Source organism: Temnothorax curvispinosus, unplaced genomic scaffold (assembly GCF_003070985.1).
Source record: "Temnothorax curvispinosus isolate PA1 unplaced genomic scaffold, ASM307098v1 QBEX01000720.1, whole genome shotgun sequence".
Lineage (NCBI taxonomy): Eukaryota > Metazoa > Arthropoda > Insecta > Hymenoptera > Formicidae > Temnothorax > Temnothorax curvispinosus.
In genome coordinates, this window is record NW_020210500.1 from 16938 (window position 1) to 28326 (window position 11389).

At 36.6% G+C, this 11389-nt stretch overlaps 2 protein-coding genes across 6 annotated transcripts; both read left to right on the forward strand.

Moving 5' to 3' along the window:
* The first annotated feature begins 76 nt into the window (after window positions 1-76).
* Window positions 77-6144, forward strand: LOC112457068 (palmitoyltransferase Hip14). 5 transcript variants are annotated; one of them, XM_025019943.1, is made up of 10 exons: window positions 77-543; window positions 2205-2343; window positions 2509-2708; window positions 2929-3138; window positions 3219-3513; window positions 3636-3836; window positions 4262-4423; window positions 4494-4662; window positions 4908-5152; window positions 5285-6144. In XM_025019943.1, exons 2-10 carry the CDS (start codon window positions 2206-2208, stop codon window positions 5519-5521), a joined length of 1857 nt encoding a protein of 618 aa, XP_024875711.1. In that variant the 5' UTR covers window positions 77-543; window position 2205; the 3' UTR covers window positions 5522-6144. The 5 variants fall into 5 exon arrangements, with proteins under 5 accessions (XP_024875711.1, XP_024875730.1, XP_024875715.1 ...); XM_025019962.1 differs by having other exon boundaries at window positions 3234-3513; XM_025019947.1 differs by lacking the exon at window positions 77-543 and adding an exon at window positions 646-900.
* Window positions 6145-9454: 3310 nt separating this feature from the next.
* On the forward strand, window positions 9455-11165 carry LOC112457116. Its single transcript, XM_025020008.1, has 5 exons — window positions 9455-9614; window positions 9864-10047; window positions 10116-10150; window positions 10217-10556; window positions 10742-11165. The coding sequence occupies exons 1-5, from the start codon at window positions 9455-9457 to the stop codon at window positions 11163-11165; spliced, it is 1143 nt and encodes a 380-aa protein (XP_024875776.1).
* The last annotated feature ends 224 nt before the right edge of the window (window positions 11166-11389 follow it).

Sequence of the window (11389 nt, forward strand, 5' to 3'; positions counted from 1 at the left end):
CGATATTGCCGACCGAACGGGTTGAACGGCGTAGCGTTTGGTCGATATCCCTGCCCAAGCCCCCAAAGTGCTCATCGTCGCGTAAACCCCGTGAAAAACACGGTGACGATGACGGAGCGGGTGGTCACCAGCACCGCGGCGTTCCACTTCTGAAGCGGGAAGTGATCGTTCAGTGCTCGTGCTCGAGACGCCGGTCTCTGGACTCGTCGAAGAGGAGGACGAGTGGACGAGTCACTCCAAAGGCGGACCGGAAAGAGTCGCGCGATTCACGTAATTCACGTTTCCCGCGATCGAGGAGGGTGCCGTTGACGAAAGGTCAGCCCCCGGTAGCTCGGCCGCCGTCCGCCGTGGTCTTCTTCGTGCATATGTGTGTGCGCGTGTGATATGCCGGCGCCCCACTCTCTGGTGCAGCACGAAGCACGATACGATTCGTCCCTTAAAACTGACTCCTCGCCTCGCACCCCGGGGGTCCGGTCGTCGTCGTCGTCGTCGCCCGCTACTATGCGTACCACGTATTAACAGCGCATAAACGCCGTCGTCGAGGTAAGCCGGGTCGGGCCGGGCCGTTTCCCCCAATTCCTCCTATATGTACGTATGTATGTGTGAAGCGATTTATTTTTGTGCGCGTTCCGAAGATCGATCAGCGAATGTATTGGCGATGAGTGCTTTTCTCCGCCGGTTTCTCCGCCTCCTTTTCCCTCTGTTGGGAACGGAAGAACGTGTCGCTGGTCGGTGTCGAGGGCGAGTTTCGAGGGTGAGTCGCGTCGTCGCGTCCACCTCCAAACGCCGAAAATAAACCAAGAGCGAAGAAATGCGGGGGTATTTTGCGTTTGGAGTTCCGAATCGTTCGAGCGGAGAAGAAAATTAGCTCTCGCTTCCTGTTTATCTTGCGATACTGATGTAATTAATTATCTACTTTGGATTATCTTACGATCTGAAATAGAAAAGATTTGTGATACGCAGGTGTAATAAATAAAAATGTTCTGTAACTCCGATTCTACAATCGAGACGATAAGTGAGATAGTGCTGTAAGACGAAAAAATCATAATCGTTGGATCTGTCTTTGCGATTCGCGATTCAAGAAATAAATGTGAATAAAAATTGATTCTTTTTTACTTAAAAAATTGTTTGAGCTTTAATTAATTTTAAATGAATAGATACAGTATATCGAATTAACGAACATATAATAACATAAACAAGACATTTTCCTTCTTTTTCTTCTTGTTCTTATGGCTGGTTCGCTTAATGTAATTTATGTAATATAACGCCTGTTCTTTTTACCTAAACTTCTCGTACAGTTCATCTTTTATCTTTTTCTCTCCAACGTGAAAAGAAAAGGAGGAAAGATGAACCGTGCGAGAAATTCAGGTACAAAGAACAGGTCTTATAGTTAAAAGAAACAGATTTTTATATATGAATATCTTGACTTTTGTTTACCTTTCTCTAAAGCATTATATATTAATAAATATAATATATTTGATGTAGTATATAATATATACATATATACTTCGTACATTTTAAAAGCAACTAAACATGTAGATTTAATCATGTCTTAGGTATTCATTGACTATAGATAACATAGCTGGAAAAAGAATGACCCATCTTACAATCAGCCTTGAACACGTATGATTTAGCGTAATTTATATACACAACGCAGCGTGCAACATTAGTCAATGACACGAATACGAAATAGTACATTAGTACATTGTGCGTCATGGGGGAATGAGCATTTACGAGTCAGGGATATCGGTTTTTCAATTCGGCAAGGTCTCAGGCAGAAAACTTGGTTTTTTTATTTAGTTGCAAGAGAAATAATAGAAGGACAACCGATTGATCATTGAATGTATTTTACAAAAAGAAGCATGCAAAAGATATCAACTTTATTTCCTATTTCTATTACATAGGAGATTATCGATAAATAAATAAATAAAGTTTATATTAGCTATTATATTAGAAAAGAGAAAAAAACAGGGAATTTCATGGATTGTGTCAGTGTTTAATATTAATTATGACTGAGTAGTTTTTGCTATGCCAGAAAAAAGTTTACCAATAACCAACGATGACTATTTACATAAATATAAATTACTTCAAAGTTGTATAATATTGCTTTTGACTTTATTCGACTTAATATATCTTTTGCATTGATATTTTCTATGCTAATGCAATCTTTAGACACTTATGTTTTTGTCCTGTGCTGGTTATAGAATGTACGCGCTGCAAATGCAAACCGCCTGCCAGGGCGAGGGCACTCGTGAGCCCGATGACCCCAGCACCCTTCATCAGGAACCAGTGCGACCTGCCACCCAAGATTGCAGTTCTTTCGATATTGTCAGAGCTACACAGGTAATCTCAATAGCCGAATTGTGAAGAATCTATTTACATCTTGAATTCATACTTTGAAAAGATGAGGATCCATACATGCTATAACTCGAAAGTTTATAATAAGCTCATAATCATGCAATTTGCATTACTAAAAATATGGATTAAGATGACCAAGTGTATTTGCAGTATGGGGCGTTGGATCGAGTGACACAGTTGGTGGAAGGTGGTGCCGACGTGAACCAGCCGGATTCGGAGACTGTGACATTGTTGCATTGGGCTGCTATAAACAATCGCAAAGATATTGTTAAATATCTTATTGCAAAGGGAGCCGTAGTCGATGCTGTTGGCGGTGAATTAGCTTCTACGCCATTGCATTGGGCTACGAGGTCAGTATTTTAACAAATCGTCAATATTATTCCAATTGAGTGAAATTGTGATTTCAATAAGAATAATTGGAAACTTAAAAAAATAAACAATTTTACGCAACGCATAAAACTTCCTATGATTTTTTTAGCTTTTTAGTCTCCATTTTTTATATGTAAATTTATAAGATAACTTAAAAAAAAAGAACTTAAAAAGAGAATTAGTCTTCAATTGTGTTTCTAGACAGGGCCATCTCTCCACTGTTGTAATACTGATGAGGGCAGGTGCTGATCCAACCTTGAGGGATTCCGAAGGTTTCTCTTGCGTACACCTGGCGGCACAATTTGGCCACACGGCCATAGTGGCTTATTTGGTGGCAAAAGGCGTCAATCCAAATATGCCGGATAGAAGTGCCATGACTCCCCTTATGTGGAGCGCCTATAAAGTCAATAGGTACACAGAGCACCGAATTATTGTTTTACAAACGACTTGTTTTTCCAATAGAATAATGTTATGTTGGTTACTTTAAAAAGTCTTTCTTTTTACAGTCTAGATCCAACACGACTGTTGTTGACTCTAGGTGCGTCGCACTCACTTACCGATAATCTGCACGGTAACACAGCCCTGCATTGGGCTATTATAGCAAAAAACAACACGGCAATTTCCACCTTGGTACAACACGGAGCCTCGTTAGACGTGCCCAATTTTCAAAATGAAACTCCAATGACGTTGTTAGGCCCGCACATCGGCGCCGCGTGGTTAGGGCATAAAATCAGTCACGAAATTAAGGAGAAGCAAGGTCGTACGAGAACATGGTGTAGAGATAAGGTAATGATTGATAATGTGTTATAAGTATATCGTATATGTATCGCATTTCTTCAGAGTTAATATACGCTTTTTAAGAGAGAATTCAGCTCTTCTTGTAACATCATCGTGTATTTTTCTTGCAGAGAATTCGTTGGTATTGCATGGTCAGTACGCCATTTATAGCGTTTTATGTGATCGGTATGGTTCTACAGAGTGGATGGGATTATTTATTAAAACTAGGTGCCTTCATCACCCTTTATGTAGTGGTGTATCTAATGAACCATTTCGTGTTCGATGAACGGCTGTTTCTCATTTTGCCAATGTCGATTTATTTGGCAACCAAGGTAGGTGTAATTCCGAATTGTATTCTAGATAATCAAAAACGTTTACGTACGATTAGTTTCTGATAAGCTGCTAAATGTGATAAGACACTTTGTTGATAAGGTGATAAGCCTAAAAGATAGTGTCACAACGCAATATTAAATAAATATTACAATAACACTATAGATAAAATAAAATTATTAGCAGTGTGCAACGATGATACTTAAAATATTAGTCATAATATTAAGAAATTGAAATTCTTATAAATGCTTACATGCATGATAATACATATAATATGTATCTGAATAAGATTTTAATAAGATAACACGTATGAGAAGTGCAGTAATTGCTTACAAGTTATTAATATTATCGTCCACAAATATATCTTATTTAGACATTTTTTAATGTATTAATGAACAATTGCATCAATATCTCTTTAATTTTTCAGATGTGGATATACGTCACATGGATATTCTGGCTAGGTATCCATGCAGCATGGTATTTATGGTTGTTATTAGTCGGTGGATCCGTTCCTCTCTGGATATGCTTCCTGCAGTCTTGGCGGGGTGATCCCGGAATTATCGTGGCTACTCAGGAGGATAAATTGAATGTACTAATGTTTTGTCATTTTCACTATTGTAAAACTATTTCATGTACACGAATGACAAATGTACACGTAGCTTTATTTGCAGACGATAATTGAATTGGCTGAGTCGGGTGGTTTCGAGCCGCAATGGTTCTGCAGTAGTTGTCTAGTCCGAAGACCCGTGAGATCTAAACATTGTTCCACATGTGATCGTTGCGTAGCGCGATTCGATCATCATTGTCCATGGGTTAATAACTGTATTGGTAAGCGGATACAAATACTTTATTTAGTATCAACATAATTTTTTTTGTTACTGACTGATAATCAGTTTACTATATCTGTTTATTTAGATTTTGATACTAGATTAATATTTTTTCTTATTTATTTTATTCTGTTTATACTCCTTTTGTCTTACTGGAAATTATTAAGTGTTACACATGTTTTATGAAAATTAAGTATAAGACGATTTAAACACAGAATAGTTTTTATTACATCCTACAATTTTCAGGTGCACATAACCACAAGTATTTCCTTGGATTTGTGGCGTCTTTGCTGGGATTGTGTATCGTTATCTTATCTGCCAGTATACAATATTGGCAATTCGAGTGTTGGTCGAACTTAACGAACGGTCATAGCGCGGACAGCTATCTAGTAGCTGCAGCTACCTGCGATGCTTGGGTAATGTGGGTGGCAGCCAACACGTCCCTTCATTCTTTCTGGGTTGGGACTTTGTTGGCGTGTCAATGTTATCAGGTACGGCGGTATTATATAATTGTATTATGTTAATATATTTTATATAAAGAAAAATGGGAAAATTTTTTTTATTTTTGAACATTATATTACTGCGAGTGATTATGATTTTATATTTTTTTTATGTGTTTCCAGATCATGGTCCTGGGAATGACAACGAATGAACGTATGAATGCCGGTCGTTATAAACACTTCAAGCAGGGGAACCCGTTCCATCGCGGTGCCCTGCAGAATGCCGCTGACTTTTGCAACTTCAGCTTTTGCGGAGTGAAGGCGAAACCTAGCTCGGATTGGTTGCACAGTTTCGATCTCAAGCAAAGCATCGAGAAGTTACCTTTGCTCGCGCAGAAAGATAATTTTCAGTATGTTTAAAGTTCTGTAAGCAGCCGTGAGAAGCTAATTGTACACACATACATACACCATATCACTTATGCCTGACGTACTCCTTGGGCCACCAAAGAGTTGCCGCAAACATGTAAGTGACTTTCCAGGACGGCAGTAATTATGCATACACGGGCGATTACGTTCGCATATTCTCTAAGCTCTATTATACAGCAATCGCTGAATAACAATTTTTCGATGTCATATGTTTCGATTTCATATGTCGTAAAAGACTGTTGCATTGCGAATGTGTGCATATCCCACCTATACTCTACTTAAAGATATCTATGAGTGATTAAACGATAAAAATGCACAAATTTTATGATTTAAATTAACCCTTTGTTGCCTAAACATAATAAGCATGAAAGAGTTTCTGTATCATTTAACTTTTATTGTAATATATAAACTATGATTATCGATAAATAGAGAGAGACATATGAAAAGAATTGCAGATTAGAAAACTAATTTGTAATTGGGCAGCATAGGGTTACTAATTTCTTCAATCAATCATTTCAATTATGCATCATCCTATTTGTATCTCTGATATCGAGATTTCTTTTTACCAAACTATAAAATAATTACTCTTTATATTAAACACATATTGTAAATATTTATCTTGAATCGTATTCATTTACTGACATTTATTGCTCATTCCCGATTTCATCTAATTTTAATATTGCGATTCATAAATAGCAACTAATGATTCAACTTGCTTTTTCAAGAAGTAAACGCACTTAGAATTTGAAAGTATATATATATATATATATATATATATATATATATATATATATATATATATATACACTATTCAGTGATTATAAATTTATAAATCTGATACTTCTAATTGTACTAGTAACTTAAGCTACAAGATCACTGTCGTTACAATTATTTTCTTATCGATAAAATAATTGGAAGTCTATATATTTCTCATTAATGCAACTATTTGAAGAATATTTATATGCATTAATTCTCGACAAATTCTACAATTCATAATTGAAAAAATAAATATACAAACGTGTAAAATTCATTGATAGACAAGAAATAACGAAACATGCAAATATGATGCAATGTTTAAAAATTCGTGTAAGGCGTAAAAGTAAAATAAATAATAAAGATGTGGGGCCTATGACATCGCTATAAATGTTATAAACTATGCAAATTAGAACGCATAAGAAAATCAAATGCTGTGCGATAGAATTATAGCCAAAAGAGAACTATATAACAGCTATTTATACTGTTTACTCTATATTGTTCGAATTTGTAAGAGAGTCTACCTGACTTAAGTGCCATGTTATGCTTCTTGAAATGCATTTATGTACTCGACATCACATACTTCTGTTGAGATCAACTATTATTCGTATTGGTTACTGTTGCGACTAAAATGTAATATTTATAATAATTACGATATTTGCGAGATTACAAATCAATATTACAAATTATTCGTAATATTTATTTAAGGACTGTGTTATAGCGTATATGAAGCATATCTTGTCAAAAGCGTTTAAGTCACAAAGTCGCTTTTTATATGTTAAACAAAGAGTAAGTCTAGAGTATCGTTACGCTACAAAGAAATTTATTTAACTTGACTAAATACGACAGAGAACGATCTGTGTATTGTAACTTAGTATTTAACTCCAAACTGATAATTCTTTCAAATTATATGTACAAATTATTGCAGAAAAAAAATGAAAATTATTGCTTGTACATTCCAATTAAAGCGGTAGCATTTTATAACGAGGATGTAGAAAATGTCAATTTATAGAATATCTCATTAAATCTTTTGATTCCGAATAAGTTGATTGATGAAGAAATATACTATATAAGTATAATTTTTTAAATGCACGCATAAAAATTAAAATTGTGTAAGTATAACGTAAAATGGTTTTCTCTAAGGCTCGAAAAGTGCATTTTACGTTTTATTTAATGTAAAGTTTTTCTGTTTTTAAAAGGAAAATAATTTTAATTTGATAATTCTTAATTTCGCTAAGTGTTGTAATGTAAAAGCGAATCGATCAAAGGTTGGATATTTGCACAGTACAGCTTTGATTTATGATTAATATATATTAAGTACAAATATATATTTAATATCAGAACTAATCTAAATACGCATTCATGCATGAGATGCATGGTGCGTTTAAATTTTAAATGCTAGTTCTATTAATGAAATTTCTATTCCCTTCAATTATAGGAAATTCAATGATTGTTTATTTGTATGTAAATGTTGTATATTTGATTTGATGCGTCTATAAATAAGTATTTCAATTTTATTTTAGTATCGAATTTAACGTAAGGACTTTTTATGATTCAAGTAAATACGTCTTCGAGATCATTGATACACATTTAACTCTAGATTCGATTTACCGGTTGTATTAGTTCATACATATTTTCATGCCCGACGACTTCTTGTACAGAACGATAAGAAACATTCGTGTACAAAATGTTGAGAAACATACAGATAGTTTTAATATGGATATACTTCACATAGCAACCACACGATTTCTGCAAACCGAGTATTCCATGTCAATGTTGTTAGCAAAAGATACGTGTATAAATATTATAAATATAGCAATATATATAGAAGATACCAACTGATTGTACTATAATATCATTTGTCGGACAATTATATTTGTCAAAAGGATTACTTTGCGTCGGACGGCTTTATTCGATTGTTGCATTAATTACTTTTATTTCTCAGTCTAGTCCAAATGAGATTAGTAGCAAAACAATAGTATTGATATGTTTTGTTATGTGTTGTGATTACTTCCTATATGGAAGATCTAACCGTCGAAGTAAGCTGTACTAATCTTAACTTCTTCTAATGTATTTGTAATATTTGGAGATTTAGGTCGAAATCGATATAATTTTGCCGAATTTACAGATGGATAGAGAGAAACGAACGATATGAGCGCATAATGATTTTCGCTTAATTATACCGATTTCCATCCTCGCAAATCATGAGTGTCAATGCGTCGTTAAACAAGCGAAATAATATGATACAAAAGTAATAACACGTTTTTACAGCCGGGAAACATATATGTATATGTCATAACCATGGATGTTATTAACACACGCACGTTTCTTACATTGCTACATTTTCTTAAGCTCCATAAAGATAATTTTAAGATTTTAAGATACGAAATATATTTAATAAAAAAAAAAGAAAAAAAACGGATTTACAGATATAAAGTTGTAATTCACGATGCGACACCTTTATCATTACTGTGATTTGCGAGGTAATACGAAAAACATATGTAATCTGCATTGAATGTTCGAATTGCTGTTAAATTTTTGACGAATTATAACATAATATATACACGATGAGATGGTGCGTTATTTACTTTTTAAGCGATAATCATCCTATTCTGCTTCCAGCTCTGTTCGATGTAAATAAAAGTCTAAATGTGTCTAAATACTTACCTCACTTGAGAGAAACTTTAAAACGAAGATATATGTATGTACGCGTGTGTCATGTTTTTCCCGAAAAGCTAAATTAAATATGCTCTATATGTTCCTTTTTTTATTTTCTCCCGTAACACATTACTCCCATAACACGTTACGACAGATAAACCTGAATTAATATGCCTGCTTAATTGTAAATAATTCTCAGAATAACGCTCTGCAATCGACTTTCATTCGCGATAACAAAATCGTTTTCTATAATTTATCGCGAATATTTTATTGGACTCTTTTTGTATCTATCATCATGACTGTCGTGCGTCTGTGATATTTAAATTCGAATTCCTATACCAAGATCATAACTGATATGACTTGAATACGCAACGTATGTACGATTGCAGGTCGCTTTTGTTATCGCCTTTGTTCCGAGTTCTGAGTTCCGAGTTTGTGTTGCAGTTTGGTTTGCGTTATTCGATGTTGATGTTACTTTAATTTTTCATATATTTGACGTGAGGAAATGCGTTTAACATGGTTACCGGAGAGGATTGTTCTTGCGCCGACACGACGGAACCTTCCAATTTAACGTCCTTGCGCTCGGATGACGCTACCTCAGCCATAAATTCTGATGTAAATGCGGTCTGCACCGAGACGGTCGATAAGAGAAACGACGCCGTTGAGAAACCCAAAGGCATATTTTCTGCATTTTTTTTAAGCGTTCTGTGAAAGCAAACTATATATGTACAAAGCGTCCGAAAATCACGCCAAATATTCTTTTGACAGCAAATTTTTTAGCAAAACTGTCAATTTTTTTTTTTCGAAAAAATATCTGCATGGATGGAGGTTTATGATTTAGTCCCTTGTTTTACCTTACACTAGGTCTATCCTATTTACTTTCATTTATCGTTGAACAATCATTCTATTTGCGTCTTGCACGCAGAAACGGACTGCAAGTGTTCCGATGCATCACTGGTCGCAACTTATTGCGTAGCCGCGGCAGCCGATATCCCGTCTACGGTCCCAGGAAGATTGGATCGCCAGTCGCAGCGGAAGAAGTCGAAGAGTCAGCCACCTGCGACGCAACTTAAATCGAGTTTCCCGTGCCATTGTCATAGTCACAAAATGTAACGCTGTTGCGCTTGTCGTTATCTCGTTAGCTCATTTATTTCTCAAAGCAGATTTATCGTTCCAGCAACGGCTACGTTCTGCCTGTGAAACTCAAGGAAGGTACCTAGAGACGCCATCGAGACGCGCACCGAAGGTACACAGTGTAACGGTGATCGTATTTTTCAGATAAACCGCAATCGCGTCCGTTCTGGAGCCGCTGGAAACGGCCGAGAAACGGCAAGAGGGACAAGATGTATGAGATAAAGCTGAAACAAGTTCAGTGTCCTCACTACGCCAAGCCGCGTCTAAACGGCACGCCTAAACAACACCTCGACGCATTGCAACCGCCGCACGAATTTCAACCCTTCGTTTCTCGCGAGGAACTGTCGGAAGGGATACCGAGTAAAAACGCCAAGGACGAGACCGGCAAACCGAAACCACTTAAATATCCAACGAAAACGAAACTCAAGAAGGAGGAAATAGCGGAGAAGATCGAGATCTACTATTTTGACCATGGAAGCTCCGCGTGGGTATCAATCGACGCTCGACGAGAATATTTCTCGAATATAAAGAATGTTCCCCAATTTTGCTTCACGTGCTCTACTGCAGCAAACTCTCTTCAATTTTTAGAATAATTTTTTTTCTAAATTAATTATAATCAAAAGATCAACGAAACAGTAATTAATTACTCGGATATAATACTTCTCGCAGATATTATCGAACAACTGATTGCCATCCTGTACTAATTACGGACAAGTGCGCCGAAAAGACCGATCAGGCAGCGACCCGCTTTTGGGCGGAGATCTTCGGCACGATTCACATCGGTATCGCCTTCGTCACGGCCTTTATTCTGCAGCTCCTACGCTTTGTGCTCTACAGCGTAATCCGGCCGTTGACAGTGGGGATACTTCAATTGATAGCGGATTATTTTGTGAAACCACTGCTGTCTATTTTGTTTAACGCCCTCGTGCAACCTGTATTGATTTTGTTCTACAATATCGCGACGTCGTTGAGGGACCTCTGCGAACCAATAGCCGAGGCGATGGGCCTGTTCCTGAGGGAAATCGCGAATCTCTGCGCCGCGATCAGGCTCGTGGAGGTGAAGCACGTTCACGCCCCGACCACTGCTACTTGAGCTCGTAAACGAAAATTGGAGACTCTTGAAGATCGAGCTTTAGTAACTTGACTAAAGATTCTTGAAGAGCAAACACAATACGCTCGACAATAGCAAAGCTAAAATGTGAAAGTTATAAAATTGCAATTTTGCTCCAGTACGGAGATTGGTCGAATAACCTTCATATTTTAGCATTCTCAAAGGATTTTCGCGAATCCGAGGATCACAGATCCATTCCTTAGAGG

Bases quoted from the DNA above. Each gene is read 5' to 3' on its own strand.
- LOC112457068 (XM_025019943.1), top strand. From the start codon at position 2,206: ATGTACGCGCTGCAAATGCAAACCGCCTGCCAGGGCGAGGGCACTCGT. The intron at 2,709-2,928 runs GTCAGTATTTTA...TTGTGTTTCTAG, and splicing joins CCATTGCATTGGGCTACGAG to ACAGGGCCATCTCTCCACTG. The intron at 3,837-4,261 runs GTAGGTGTAATT...TTAATTTTTCAG, and splicing joins CGATTTATTTGGCAACCAAG to ATGTGGATATACGTCACATG.
- LOC112457116 (XM_025020008.1), top strand. From the start codon at position 9,455: ATGGTTACCGGAGAGGATTGTTCTTGCGCCGACACGACGGAACCTTCC. The intron at 9,615-9,863 runs GCATATTTTCTG...TCTTGCACGCAG, and splicing joins CGCCGTTGAGAAACCCAAAG to AAACGGACTGCAAGTGTTCC. The intron at 10,048-10,115 runs GTAACGCTGTTG...TTATCGTTCCAG, and splicing joins CATTGTCATAGTCACAAAAT to CAACGGCTACGTTCTGCCTG.